Source organism: Toxotes jaculatrix, chromosome 3, assembly GCF_017976425.1.
Source record: "Toxotes jaculatrix isolate fToxJac2 chromosome 3, fToxJac2.pri, whole genome shotgun sequence".
NCBI lineage: Eukaryota > Metazoa > Chordata > Actinopteri > Toxotidae > Toxotes > Toxotes jaculatrix.
Window position 1 is genome coordinate 17,541,348 of NC_054396.1, and position 14,285 is coordinate 17,555,632.

The 14,285-nt window shown below is 37.7% G+C and overlaps 2 protein-coding genes across 2 annotated transcripts; both read left to right on the forward strand.

The window, feature by feature from the left end:
* The first annotated feature begins 6,286 nt into the window (after positions 1-6,286).
* Positions 6,287-8,824, forward strand: si:dkeyp-67f1.2 (uncharacterized protein LOC556106 homolog). Its single transcript, XM_041034777.1, has 9 exons — positions 6,287-6,471; positions 6,555-6,653; positions 6,767-6,808; positions 6,992-7,115; positions 7,202-7,260; positions 7,608-7,658; positions 7,772-7,856; positions 7,937-8,063; positions 8,201-8,824. Exons 1-9 carry the CDS (start codon positions 6,459-6,461, stop codon positions 8,303-8,305), a joined length of 705 nt encoding a protein of 234 aa, XP_040890711.1. The 5' UTR covers positions 6,287-6,458; the 3' UTR covers positions 8,306-8,824.
* A 987-nt stretch (positions 8,825-9,811) lies between these two features.
* Positions 9,812-14,043, forward strand: LOC121179759 (actin-associated protein FAM107A). Its single transcript, XM_041034778.1, has 5 exons — positions 9,812-9,835; positions 11,014-11,065; positions 11,867-12,053; positions 12,126-12,282; positions 12,970-14,043. The coding sequence occupies exons 1-5, from the start codon at positions 9,812-9,814 to the stop codon at positions 13,075-13,077; spliced, it is 528 nt and encodes a 175-aa protein (XP_040890712.1). The 3' UTR covers positions 13,078-14,043.
* The last annotated feature ends 242 nt before the right edge of the window (positions 14,044-14,285 follow it).

Genomic DNA, 14,285 nt, shown 5'->3' on the forward strand with positions numbered 1-14,285 from the left:
GACATGCACAATTATATTTATTCATTTATTTATTATTTTGTAATGTCAAAGAAATGTGTTCATTATTTGAGCAAGGCAGGTTATAAATGTGATATTCAACACACACACTAGCACAAGAAATATTCCATCCTAGGAGGCATTTGTTCCTATTACAGTAAAACCTGTTCTGTTTTACCAAAGGAAGAACAGAAATCAAATATTTGGACACAATCAGAGATCTTGATATGCTAACAAAAACTAGTCCTAGAATTGTGCCATATTATTTTTCTTGTGTCAGTATATATGTCACAGCTGTCACAGTCTTGCATTTTAAGCATGATCTCATGATACATGACTTACTGTTGAAATGCAGGTTATGGGCCACTGTAGGACTTTAGCCATCTTTAAAATAAAAAGATTAATAAGATAAATAAAATAAAACTAATCGCACCTGCGTCGCTATTTGCATTTGTGTCTTCAGACTCTATGAACAGCCTGCGTGCACTACAGAAACCACAAGCCTGACTGCTGTTGCGGATGTGGCCACGTGACACTCAACCAAACACCACATGATGTGTTGTGAAAGTGGGCGTGGAAACCGGAGACCGTGGAAACGCTGCGAGTCGCGAAAGGTGAGAGCAGTCCGGAAGTAAACAAGTATGGCTTTTGGCCCAGTGCGGTAACAGTTTGCCAGAAAACTTTTTTTTTTTTTTTTTTAATTAATTAACTTAAATGTCACTCAACCAATTTGGGGCTTAATCTTCATGAAACAGAATGTACTGAGCTCTTTTGCTGTATAATGAAAGTGGGCGAACCAGGCTCTGAGGTTCACAAAGATGTCAGCACAACAGGTAAATATGTGCGTAAATGCCATATGGCAGCTAGATCCGTAAACGTCCTGCCGTGAATATCATTGGCTTGCAGACATAATGAGTGAAAGTAGGAAAATACAAAGTTGCCTGTTGAATGAACCTGTGTTTTACTTTAAACGTGCAGCTGTCTGAACTCGTTGATGTATGTGTGGGTAAGTATCCTGCATGATGAAAATGTTTGGGCTGTTTAGTTCTTGGAACGGTCAAACACAAACAGGCAGATGTCATTTAGTGGGACGATTAAGACTAAAGCACTTTGCAATTCAAATCACTACATCACAGAGAGAGAGAAGAAAAAAATAAAATAAAACATTTTCACATAAGACACTCTGGATGTTACAAGGCTCTATCTTCTCCTGAGATTGCAAATATGTCTGGAATAATTCAACTTACCAAACTTTCAGGGTCATAATGCGAAGAAATCAGAGGAATGAAATATAAATTCACAAAGACGTACTGTCATAATAGTGCTGTAGGTGTAGTTGGCTTTGGGTTTGTGTCTAAGTTCAGTTTTGATGTCTATGCAGTCCTTGACGAATCTGTTGAGAGCAATACATTCCAACACGATCTGACATGTACGGACGTATGTGGACTGACTTTAACTGTGCCCGTGTCCAGAGAAAAAAACTGGATTGTGTTATATTTCTCCTGTGTTTTCAAATAAGATGCACATTGATTAATAAGGGATAAACTCATGTGAATCCGTTACCACTGTGGTGATAAAACCTGTGTCACTACAGTCGTAGCTCATCACAGTTTCATTGTTTTTCACATCCGACACCTCCTCACCTGTGTGAATAATTGTTCCTGTTGGATTGTTGCTTTTTGGCCACACTCCATGTGAGTCCTAATTATCACTACAAAGACAGTTGTGTTCTCACACTCTGCTTCCTAACATTACCTATGATCTAATGCATAACCCTACCTTTAAAGTTCATGATCACATTTCTAATGTGAGTGATCAGTGATTATCAGAAATGCCTCTGCTTGGCCAAAGATTCACAGCCCTTCTGTAGAGCTTTTCGGTCGTACGCCTCTCTGATCCATAACACACCGCTGTTCGGCTGTCATATCCGCTGCTCGTATTTCCTTTTTATCTAAGCCACACATCATGAACTGAGCTGTTAGGTTTATGGGCTCCTTAACTACCCCACTGTTAGCTCTTATTGGATTCATTTGTCTTTTCAGGCCGGGTTAAGGCTTCACCCTGGGATTATTGCATCGGTGATCTTCGTTTCGGTGGCGGCGATAGCTGCTGCTGTATTGATCATCCGAAAATACTGCTTCCCAGTCAAGTAAGCAAACTTTTAATGTCTATTAATGAGCCTTAATGAGATTCATTCTAGATTCAGGGCGCAGTGAAAACACATCACCCCGGTCTGTCATGTAACTTCATTTCAGTGAGGCGACATACAGATACTCACAGCTGAGGAGGATGGAGGAGCAGGGTTCATCGGTGACAGACGAGGATGGCGACAGGGGGCCCTGCACAGTGGGAGACGAGTCAGACGAGGTCAGTGCATCGTGGCTTTCCTGTTTGTAGCTTTCACTGTCATCTGTCCCACAGTACAAGATGACACAGCTGTAACCTTCCTCATCACATCTCATGTCATTTGTAATTTCCTTTTTTTCTTGTGACAGGATCTTCTGGAATAAAAACTCAGATCGATGGAAAAAAAGAGTTCATTGTGGGTGAAATGTGTGGTTTAGGGCTGCAGGACATGATTATTTATTTTTTTGATTAATCATTTGGTTCTTTGTTTTTTTTTTTTATATTTTAAGCTTGTGAGCCTGTGTGGTTTATATTTTTGGATTTATATTCATCGTCTGCTTTGAATTCTTGTCAGTGTTATATCTTCACGCTTAATGAGCAATATTTAGCTTAATCTGTATTATCACCGACTCCTTTAAGGGAACACTTACCAATTTTACACATCGAGGTCTTACACAGTCCGTGAAAAGAGTCATTTAATTTCTTCCGTGGCTGTGGAGGAGGCTTTTAAGTCTGAGAAAATAACCCTGATGTAACTGTGATACTGGCATTCTGGGAAGCGCTGGATCCAGCGTTTTTAGAAGCTGACCCCTAATCAGGAGAAAAAAATCAGGATATCTCTTCCTCCGCTGCATCAATTTGGACTGTTCTGTTTTTTTTTAATCTACCTCTCAGAAGTCCTTCAACTTTGTCAAAGTGCAATACCAAGTCACTGGAGAACCCCTTTAAAGAAACTCCATTTTTTGGTTGTGTGGATTTTTCATTATATGTCTCTTTATATGCACATAACACATGACATAAGATGCTTTTAAAGTTGCATCGAGCAACATTTTTAATATTAACACCTCCTCAGATGACTCCTGCTTATGTGAAAAGGAGGTTGCTGATCCCACTGAGAATCAACGCTCCGCTGTTCCAGTTTTGTTTAGATGTTTTCACTTTCCATATAAAATGCTCTGTCAGAAACCCAGATTCTGCTCAAAAATGTAAACAGTCCGCTATTATATCAGGCACATAAATCACATGAAATTAAAGGATGAAGAGATTAAAACAAATAAAGCAGTTACCAGGTGATAATGTAGCAGCAAGATAAGAATTTGCTGCAATGTGGTTAAATTTAGGGAATTAAAACAAGATAAAATGTTTTATTTTTGTTGCAGCATTATTTCAGTATCAGTAATTGGCAGTTGTTACAGTATGAACAGTGTACACATTTACAGCCATTCAGTCTAAGTCTGAATCAGACTGTCACAGGACACAAGTGAGCGTATAACATTATCCAGCAGTTATGAAATAAGCGGTTGCTACAAAGCATCGCGTGGAGATTTGACATTTCAGATATTTCAAACACCCTAATTGACTTGCAGCTAAAAATAGTCGCACCAAGACGCAGCTATCTACCAGTTGGCCTCTTCCCTTTGAAATCTATTTCCCTTTTCATGCTCACATTAACCCACTTCAAGTAAATTTGCTTTAGAGTTCAGAGTCCACTGACTCTTCATTGGACTCCTACACTCAGTAATGTTGCATGATATTTTTGGACAGCTACATTTACCACGTTGATGAAAAAACCCCAAAACAAAACAAAAAACAGCAACTCCACCTGCTAGGAAGTCATCATTATGTTTCCCAGGATGCCAGTGACAGCTCGAACTGATTAATCATTCATCACCAGAAATCGTTTCACTATGGTTTCTCTTTTAATTATTTTTTGTATGATTAACTAATTAAGCAGTGATTCCAGTTTGTTGACATCAGTCTCTTCTTCTTATCAGTTTGAAATTCAGGTATTATTGCAAATTTTGCAAATGTCTAATGTGAAGTGCTCTACAGTTACTGATGATGGTGTGAATGATACTAATGACCACTGTTTAGCATCTTGTGTGCTGGTGTACCTTTTAGAAACGTGTGTGCGGGTTATTAAATACATTCATCCCGCCTGACTGGCAGATATGTTTGGATTGATTTTGTTCTGTTCACCTCATCACCCTGATGATTTATTCTTTCTCCAGCTCTTATCTAAAGAAAACATGTGCTTTATTAGGAAGAGAATCCATGATCGTTATAATAACACTGCTCACTTCACGATGACAGATAAAATTTGGACCAATTTTGGCCATTTGAAACTAGGTTTGTGTTTTTATACCTGTCGAAGTCAACAGGCATGATGTTTACAAAATAAAGGAGAGAAACATGGATATTTTATTCCTACAATGTTATCCAGTCCTCTGCTTCTCTGAATGCATAATGTTCTGTCAGATCAGTAAATGGTACACAAAGACCCTCTGCTGGTTCTCTTTAGTATTACACCATGCAAGGACTTTGAAGCTGCAAATGTATACTGTCAGAATGTAAAGCCCCTGATATGTAACAGTCTTGTATTTTATGATATTTAAACACAGAGTACGATTTACACTTGTGATACACGTGCCAGCTTACGAGGTACATCTAGTTAAAACTAATGCAGTCTAATACAATCCAACAGACAGGTATTTATGTTACTTAACCCACTGCTGTTGATATAAATGGGGAGGACAAAGTAACAGAAACACCTGGAACCACCCTGGCTCCTCCTGTCCACGTTTTTAATGTGTCCTTTGAGCGAGACACTGAACAACAATCTGTTCCTGTTGGAATGGCCTTTACCTTGGATGGTAGCTTCCCTTCACTGGTGTGTGAATTGGTGGCATAGAGGCAAATTTTAAAGCACTTTGTATAAAAGCACTTCATAAATGCATTTAACTTTGTGTGAAGAATAAATGTGGAGGAATATGACAAACCCGGATTCTTCCCCTCAAGGAACAAAGGGTTATTGAATGGTTTGATAAGCATGAAAATGATGTGAATTATCCAGCACGCTACAGCCTTCACAGTTATTAGATCTCAGCTTAGCACCTATGAGACGTTCTGAACGGACGTGTTAAGACAGCAGCATCTTCATGAAAACGCCAAATGTGGAAACGTCTTTCAGAAGACAGGTGTTCATCTCTCCAGGAGAGACACAGAGAATCCAGTGTCAAGCTATACTGCAAGCATGTGGTGGCCCAACACCTTAGCGGCACATTTGGTGCTGGTTGTGTTTTTTTAATTTGTCAACCTTCTGTTTTTCAGTGGTTAATTTGTCAAAATATGGCCATGCAGAAGCTTTAATCCTTAATCAGCTTCTCAGCTGTTTCTTGATGGATAGTAAAAATAATATCATGAGCAATTTACAATATGATTTAGTATAATAATATACTACATATAACATCAGTTCATTACTGCCTAAAGGAAAATGCAGTTTTTGATTGGTGCTCTCCAGGCAGGTGAAAGTGTGAGCTCAGCTACTGTTAAAGGATCAGCAGGGAGGGGCGTTTGCTGGCACGAGTGTTGACTTGTCCTTTAAAGGATTACTGTGCCTTTCATCATTTAAACACGAGCAATAACTGGTTCCTGTGCAAACAGTGCTCCCTCTCAATTAAAAACAAATGTTGATTTAACTGTCTTATGGCTTGACAAAAACACCAAAGACCACACTGGTATGTTAATGCCACCTTTCTTGTAATAACCTTTTGCACTAAGAAATGTTATTTATTTGCTTTTAGTGAGGAAATTACATACACACAGAAAACTTGTGATTCTTTAAAGCTCTTTAAAATATTTACTCATCCAATTTGAAATATGAAGCTTGTGACCTTTCTTTCTTCCTCATTCTGTCCTGTCTTCTCCAGATTTCATGTGCTTGGTTACACACCAGTTAAACACAAGATACTGTGTGCAAACCTCATTGTTCACCACATGCAGTATCTGTTACTGGTGGACACCTTCCTTTATTTGACAGAAACTTGATCTTCGAGTTCACAGTAGGTGTGTGGGTCTGTGTGTGTGTGTGTGGGTGTGTGTGGGTGTGTGTGTGTGGGTGTGTGTGTATCGCCACATCCTGGTTTTTATATAGCGCAAAGAGGAGGGCTGCCACACTTTTTTGCATAAAGCATAGTCATGGGTGCATGTTCAGAGATGAGATGACATCAAAGCTCGGCTGTGTGTATATTCTTCGTACACAGGTAGTACTTAAAGTGCCTTTCAAAGCTCTTTCCTCTTAGGAACAGAGAGAGGGTCTCTAATTTGTTCCAGACATGAGATATCGAGGTGAGATTTTACTTTGTTTAAAAACATCTAGTTCTGTTTGTGAGATTGCAAATCTTCATCTTTCTACTCTTTGTGCTTGACAGCTCTTTTGCACCTTGCTGCTATAATTGTTGTCCTCTTGATAACATGGGGACTCTCCATCAATTCATTTGACGTGCAGGAGAAAGCAAGAACTATTCTTGGTGAGATCCTCTTTTTTTTTTCTTATTAGATCCTAAAAATCCTGAGCTACATTTTTCATTCCCAGTTGTATTTGCCTCATCTCCATAAGGCTGTTTCCATCTTTTCGTTTTAGGATTTTATGCTATAGATCAAATGAAGCTTAAATTAAGAACAGGTAAGTCACACATGCTTGGTTTATTCCGGACTTACATGACACAATTTATTTTCTCTCAGGTTAAATTCAGTTACAGTCGAACTCATCTTTCAACATCACACAACTTTCACATTTACTATGTGCGACCCCCTTTCTGTAAGATCAGAAATACCATTCTGTCTCTCTTGTCTGTATTTTCTGCAGCAGCTTCACTTAAGTTGCCAAAGTGCAGCCTCTCCAGAGTCTGTCCACCCGACCATTTTGCTTTACACCTCAGGAGTGGAGCAGCTAATGTTGTTGGACCAAAGATCTGTTTTGATGGTAAAATGTACGTGTTATTGTTTTAGTACCAAAATTTTAAAGATTAAGACAATGACTCTGAATGGAAACTAAACTTTATTGGTGTCTCAACAGCATCATGAGTCATGTGTTGAATAACGTGGGACCAGGACTGAACATTGTGGTGGTGAATGGTGAGTGAAATATTCTCTGATAACATCTTATAAAGTACTGCTATATAAATCATTTAAACCGGTAATACTGCTCATTTAGATTAAATTTATTTGTTAAAAAACGAACGTGTTTATAAGATGGAAGAAAGTCCAGAAAATGCCAATAAAAAGGAAAGATTAACATCTTCGTTTCTTCAACAATTGGGCAAATCTAATCCTATGATATGATCAAAAGCTCCAGAACAGATAATATGGATCTTTGTTTTGTTTTTTGTTTTGTTTTGTTTTGTTTTGTTTTGTTTTGTTTTGTTTTGTTTTGTTTTGTTTTGTTTTGTTTTGTTTTGTTTTGTTTTGTTTTTTTATCTCAGGTGAAAATGGAGTTGTGGAAAAATCTGGCTATCTTAATATGAACGCTGGAAGTAAGATTTTTTTTTTTGATCTCTTCCTTTCAATCCAGTTTCAAAGTTTATTGAATCCTTTGAATGATCTTGATTTTTATCATTATTATTATTTTAAATTACTCACACAAAAGACCCAGAAGACATCCTAGCATACCTGAAGGAGATTAAACGTGGAATGATTGTTTTGGTGGCCTCGTTTGATGACGTGACAACAAAGTAAGTCCAAAACTCAACGATTCAACTGTTCAAATGATTTCACTTCGCACAGCATGACCCCTTCTATTCCTTTGTGGCAGAATGTCAAACGAAATGAGGGAGTTATTTGTTGGAATGGGAAGCACTTTGATCAAGTCTGTAAAACGTCGAGACAGCTGGGTGTTTGCAGGAAGAGCGGGGGCAGAAAACAAAAGCATTTTTGAGAAGGTGAGTGATCCTGTTCTCTGCAGTTTCATTTGTTCTATTTGTGTCAGAAAAGACCATCTATTTTAAAATATGCTGAAAGTAAGAACACATGATAATTGATGGAAAACATAATGTCATCTTCCCCGTTCCCCCTTCAGCAAGCTGTTAATGATGAGAAAACCAATGTCTATGAAGGATGGCCGGACATGGTGGAGGTGGGCGGCTGTTTCCCAAGAACTGTAACAGATGAACATAAACCTTAAAGGATTGTTGTAATGAACTGCAGACTTAGATTTCTTTTTTATTAATGGCCATTTAAGACTTGTAAAAGTGATGTTACACTGAACAGTTTTACACTCTTCCTCAAACTCAAAACCAAACTTTTTGGACTTAATATTAGTTTAGTATTATATGTTTGTACTCAATTTACCTTCTATTATTATTCAGTTTCTCTACAATTATTTTATTTTTTTTACTGCTACTTCTTTCTGCCCGCTGTGTGATATTATAAAATTGCAAGTAGTAAAACCTTTGAGGCAGATTTTATACTTGTCATTTTGGGGTTATATAAATACAGCTGACTTGACTTGACTAGTGCTGTTAACAGTAATAGAAAATGCACAGTGAACGTTCAATGAATGGAAAGAAAGAAAAAACACCTGAAATAGTAACAAAGGCGATTGAATGCTGTGCAAGTGTCTTTTACTGGTGGACTTTAATGTGCCAACATTTTCATCACTCGAGGATCAATGAACAATATTTGTTCTAATTACTGGTGTGTGGAGGACTGTTCATTTTTTAACTGTCAATGAAAGACCGAGAACTCAAGTTTTCTGAGATCTCTCCTCTCTTACATTTTGCACTTTTTCTTTATTCCTTTTTGTATTTTTTTTTTTCCATTTCACCCTGTAGACCTGTGGGTGTCCTCAGAACCTTAACTTAAGTAAAAGTACCAGTATATTAATGTAAAAATACTTAATTTCAGGTAAAACTCCTGCATTCAAAATCCTACTTAAGTAAACTTATAGAACTATTATTGGTAAAATATACCTAAAGTAACAAAAGTAATACTACACATTATGCAGTAAAATATCCGTGATGACTGATATGTAATCTTAATACACTGTTAGATGTTTAGCACTGATACAGCACTGATGTTACTGTCGCTAGTTTTAAGTAGGTAATACACATTTCAGTAGTTGAGACCAGTGGACCTAGGATGACCTAGGATTCGGGCCCCTCTAAAGAGTCAAGGTAAAGCTGAGGGGTCATGAGATGATAAAAGGGAGAGGAAAGTTGATTAGCTAGTTATTAGAGTTGTTAAATAAATGTAATGCTGTACAAACTACAGTAGTAATAGAAGTTTAGAGTGAAATAAAAATAGATATACTCAAAGTATTTGAGTAAATGTACTCAGTTGCTTTCCCCCACCGCTGTGCACTAAATTTTCTTCCAGCACTTTTTGGCCTGTTCTCCAGGGTTTTGTCTTCCACATGGTTGCTGCTTCCCCGGGAGCATCATCATTGGTCCAAACACAGCACAGATTCCTCTGTCTGACATTCTTGGCTGCTGGAGAACACACACACACACACACACACACACACACACACACACACACACACACACACACACACGCACACACACACAGAGAGAGAGAGAGAGAGAGAGAGAGAGAGAGAGTAACCTCAGATTACTCTTTGAGTAATTGTTGAAACCCTGCTCTGAGGCCGGGAGGCGTCTGTGCAGAAATCTGGATTCACTCTGAGGACATGGGAGTCACCTATGGAAAGAAGGTAAGATATTTGATTTTTTTTTCTTCATTTCCTTCTGAGACATATGACACACGTATTTATCATCACTGTAAGTCTCATTACAAGAAGAGCCAGCTGAAACTAATGGAAAAAAATACACACTACTGTTTTAATGCATCGCGTACTTGAGAAAGTTAAGAGAATAGTATACCATGAAAAAGCTCGCAATTTAGTTTTTTCTTTTACTGCTGTTTATTCTTAAAGACAGTGAATTCTTGAACCAAATGCAGGTCTTTATCCAACTCAAAAAAAAAAAAGGCCTTGTCGGCACTGAGCAGTGAGCCTTGGAGACTGTTTATCCCGTCATGTCCTATTAATTCTTCTCCACACAATATCCACAGTGTGAGATTTAGCCAAACAGCAGGACTCTCCCCTCATCAACCAAACAGCAGCAAGCAGCAGAGCTGTCATTTAAAATGCCTCATGCAGTTTTCCTCCTTATAACCATTCACTGTTATCTTGTTTAAGCTTTAATTCATTAGAATATTAGATGCTAGCTTTGAACATATTTCTCACTGTTACTATTTATTTTATTTATTTGTTTGCTTGCTAATAGATGATGCTGAGGGTAAAACTTTCAGTGTACCATGCTGTATTTTCCTGCATATCCATGAAATATTTAAACAAACAACACCAACAAAAATAAAAAACAAAAAAACCCAGTATTGACTGAACCAGTTCATTCAGCAGTCCAGTCTGAATCGACACGGGGGATAATTCTTGTCTCGACGACTATTAATTCTGCTCAAACTCCAGCAAATGAGTAACTCAGTGGGAATCAAACTGTGTTTTTGTTTGATACCATCATTAATGAGGTGGCAGCCCTCCATCTCACCAGTACAGGCACTCGCTTCACTGGACATGTGGAACAGGACCTGACACTTCATTTGTCTGTCAGCATCACAACACGGCATTATTGTGTTGCTCACAAATCTCACAATCATTTGCGTGAAACTGCAAATTGTTGTAACCTGGCTGTTGGATTTCTACCTGTTTGGAGAGCTATCCTGTGTCACATTAAAAGAAAAGGTGAGAGAAAAACCTCACCTTTTCTTTCTTTCTTTTTAAATTTGCACACTAGTATTCTCAAAAAGTATCATATCTTGTATTGTGTTCATTTTTACATGTCGTTGACTTTTTTTTTCTTTTCCTATTGATAGAGAGACCTCCAACATTTTCCAGGTAAAGGTGAGACACACCTGAACAGGCCTGGTGAGAAATCTAAAAATATTCATTGTGGTTTTGCTGATTGTTGTGTCATATCTCTTTTTTTCCCTTCACTATTGCTGCAAATACTACCTTTACAGGTAGTAAAGGTCATTTTTATTGATTCTGTCTGTCATTAAAAAGTAAAAAGAGTGAGCCAGAATTTGCTGAGTCAGTGAACTGTGGAGTGTAAATAATAATATGGAGTGTCAATAAACCATTTGCTGAGTGACATTTAGCATTCAGGTCTGTGAAATGTGATAAAATGCAGGCTCAGGCTTTGTGCCTCTAATCCAAAGTTTGAATAGAAACACTTGAATGAGTCTCTGCAGACAAACATGCTGCAGGTATTTAGAGTGCTGGACGTCCACTGTAGATAAGAAACAGGTTTTGGGTTTGAGATACTAGAGATCTGTTCTGTGTGTGTCTGGCTACTTGGTTCAAATCAATGCCAATGTTCCCTGGTCATTCAAAACCTGTGTGATCGTAAGAAATCCAGAATTTAATTTAATCTTTTCTGCTCTGAATTGGATTTACTTTTTTTAACCCAACCCAACAACCCAAGGAGTACCAAATATTTGGGGTTTTCACATATTTGGAACTCCTGAAATGCTCTGAAATCTCTTATTGATGCTATCATTAAAAGCTTATCTTATCAGTCAGTGCACATGTAGAACAGTCTGCTGTATTTGTATTCTGTGTAGAATTTTTTACTTGTAAATGTGATGAATATGACAAGAATTTTACACACAGAAATAATCTTGATAGAAAGATATATTTTCTGTGTCGGTATGTTTTTTCCTTTAGCCTCAGTGATGCAAGAACACCAAAATGATCAGGAAGACCGATGCCCAGAGCTTGAGGCCTTTTCACCCCAACTACAGAGTGAGGAGGAGAGTGCTGACCTCATCAGACCCAAAAAACCTCTCAATCCCGTAACTGCCTCAAAGAGCCACCAGGAGCTCCACAAAGAACTGAGGATGACCCACAATAGGTTGGACAGACACACTCACGATTCAGTTTCGTTGTTCGTATAAATCATTAAGTCCTTCTCTGTTTCTGTCAGGAGAGTGTGTCAAGAAGGAAAGACTGAGCTCCAGCGAGTTCTAGAAAAGAGGAAATGGGACCAAAAGAAGAAGGCGAGCAGGGATCAGGAGGAAGCAAAGAAGAACAGATCGCCACTTCATCAAGAGCTGCTGAAAAGACATCAAAGGCTAGAAAAGGTAAACATTTTCCACAAATATCTGTCCTGCATCTATCAGAGAAGCCATCATAGTGGTTGACATTAAATGAAATGTTTATACACACACAGAAGATTGAGCTTGGTGCTGTAGAAACATAGTGGAGTATCCAGCTGTTCTGCAGTCGCCCAGCAGAGGGCAGTGCAGACATTGCAAATCCATCCTTCTGCTAGAGTTTGTATTTATATCAGTGCCTCCTTAGGGTTGATACAACTTCTTTTAATATAAACTTAAAGACATTACCTAAAGAGAATCAGGGATTTTGCTTATTAACAGCTTATTAACGACTGTAAGACCATTTGCAGGTTTTTGCCAGTTTTATAGTTTTTTATATACTGTCAAGTAGTTTAAACCAATCATATTCTATGCTCTCATTTTGCAGTTTGTATATAAAATATTAAATTGTAAAGTATTTAATAACTATAGCTGTCAGAGAAATGCAGTGGGGTAAAAAGGATATTTATTGTACCTTTGAACTGTAGTGGAGCAGAAGCTAAAGCAGCATGAAATGGAAATATTCAAGTGAAGTGCAAGTATCTCAAATTTGCACTTAAGTACATGAGTTGTACTTGATCATATTCCACATCATGTTTTAAAGTATTCTGAGAAAATGGTGCTTTTCAACTGTTAGAACTCCAAGTCTTCTTTTTCTCTGTGGTTTCTCCACAGCTGGAGAGAGAGGAGAAAGATCAACAGCGAGAGGAGCCTGAGTTCCTACGGGTCAAAGAGCGACTGAGGAGGACAGCAGCTCTGGATGCAGGAGAAAAAGAAATGTGACGGTTATGACTCATAACCTGCATGTATATGTTTTCTGTTGACAGTCAGGACAATGAACAAGTGGGAGTAATTGAAGGGGTGGAGGCATACAGGACTAATTTTCACTGTTGGAGCTTAAGTGTCCATTGCTAAAAACCTGTACACTAAATAGATAATACTGCACAGTATTTATGATCAAGGCAACACCATCAGGTGAAGCAGAACAAGACATCTGGCAGCAAATAATCCCAGTGAGTAGCTGACCAAAGGTGAGAAGAAGAAGAAATATGCAAGGAGAATCAAATATTCAGTGGTAATACTATGCTTTAATGAGTCTGAAATCAAAGTATCCATAGGTGAAAAATAAATTAGTAATTCCACCTGAAAACAGGATGTGTCATATGCTGAATACATGTATACATTTTTTTTTAATGTTTCCATGTTATCATTATGATGAAGAGTGACAGCATTTTCTGCAGAGTTCCACAATTAGTTTTGTAGTTTTTTCACTTTATTGTTACAGCTAAATTAGGTCTGCTTTGTAATGCTGGGAAGTGGAGTATCATCAGTACATTAGTATTGATTCAAACAATCCAGTATATTTCTCTGAGGGCATAAAGATGATGTGTCTGGGAATGGGACTGATGTCACCAATTACTGTAGACTGAGAGACGTTAAGTAAACATTAAATGAAATTATATTTATCTTTAAAAAGTCTATACATAGAACAATACAGAAGGGGGTGAACACATGAACACCTTTGTATCGTAATGCAATCTGTTTATTAATTGTGGACATTTTTAATATTCATGGTAGTGTTGCTTGGATTACATTATATTGGACACTGTGTCCATTATATCTTTTGAATCATTAACAATAGAAGTAACAGTAGAAGTTCACATTGCCTTTGGAAGGTCATTTTCAACTGGCGCAGTTTATATGTTTGAATTGATTCCACCTGTAATTCTTTACAAATCACAGTGTTTTCTGAACAATTTACATCAGAAAATAAAGTTATGGTTTAATGACAGAACACACAATGCATAGACAAGGAAGTTTTATTTAATTTCCTGCAATCATATCTCTGTGGGTACAAATCATTGTATTTTCTTACATCTTGTTCAATAACCCATGATGCATTGCATCCATACATTTGTAGCTCAAAACAGCTTTTACAAAAAAGGATATACAATATATACTTTATATATATAATATACACGTGTTTCTTT

Bases quoted from the DNA above. Each gene is read 5' to 3' on its own strand.
- LOC121179759 (XM_041034778.1), top strand. From the start codon at position 9,812: ATGGGAGTCACCTATGGAAAGAAG. The intron at 9,836-11,013 runs GTAAGATATTTG...TCCTATTGATAG, and splicing joins GAGTCACCTATGGAAAGAAG to AGAGACCTCCAACATTTTCC. The intron at 11,066-11,866 runs GTGAGAAATCTA...TTTTTCCTTTAG, and splicing joins GACACACCTGAACAGGCCTG to CCTCAGTGATGCAAGAACAC.
- si:dkeyp-67f1.2 (XM_041034777.1), top strand. The intron at 6,654-6,766 runs GTGAGATCCTCT...TTTTCGTTTTAG, and splicing joins GAAAGCAAGAACTATTCTTG to GATTTTATGCTATAGATCAA. The intron at 8,064-8,200 runs GTGAGTGATCCT...TTCCCCCTTCAG, and splicing joins ACAAAAGCATTTTTGAGAAG to CAAGCTGTTAATGATGAGAA.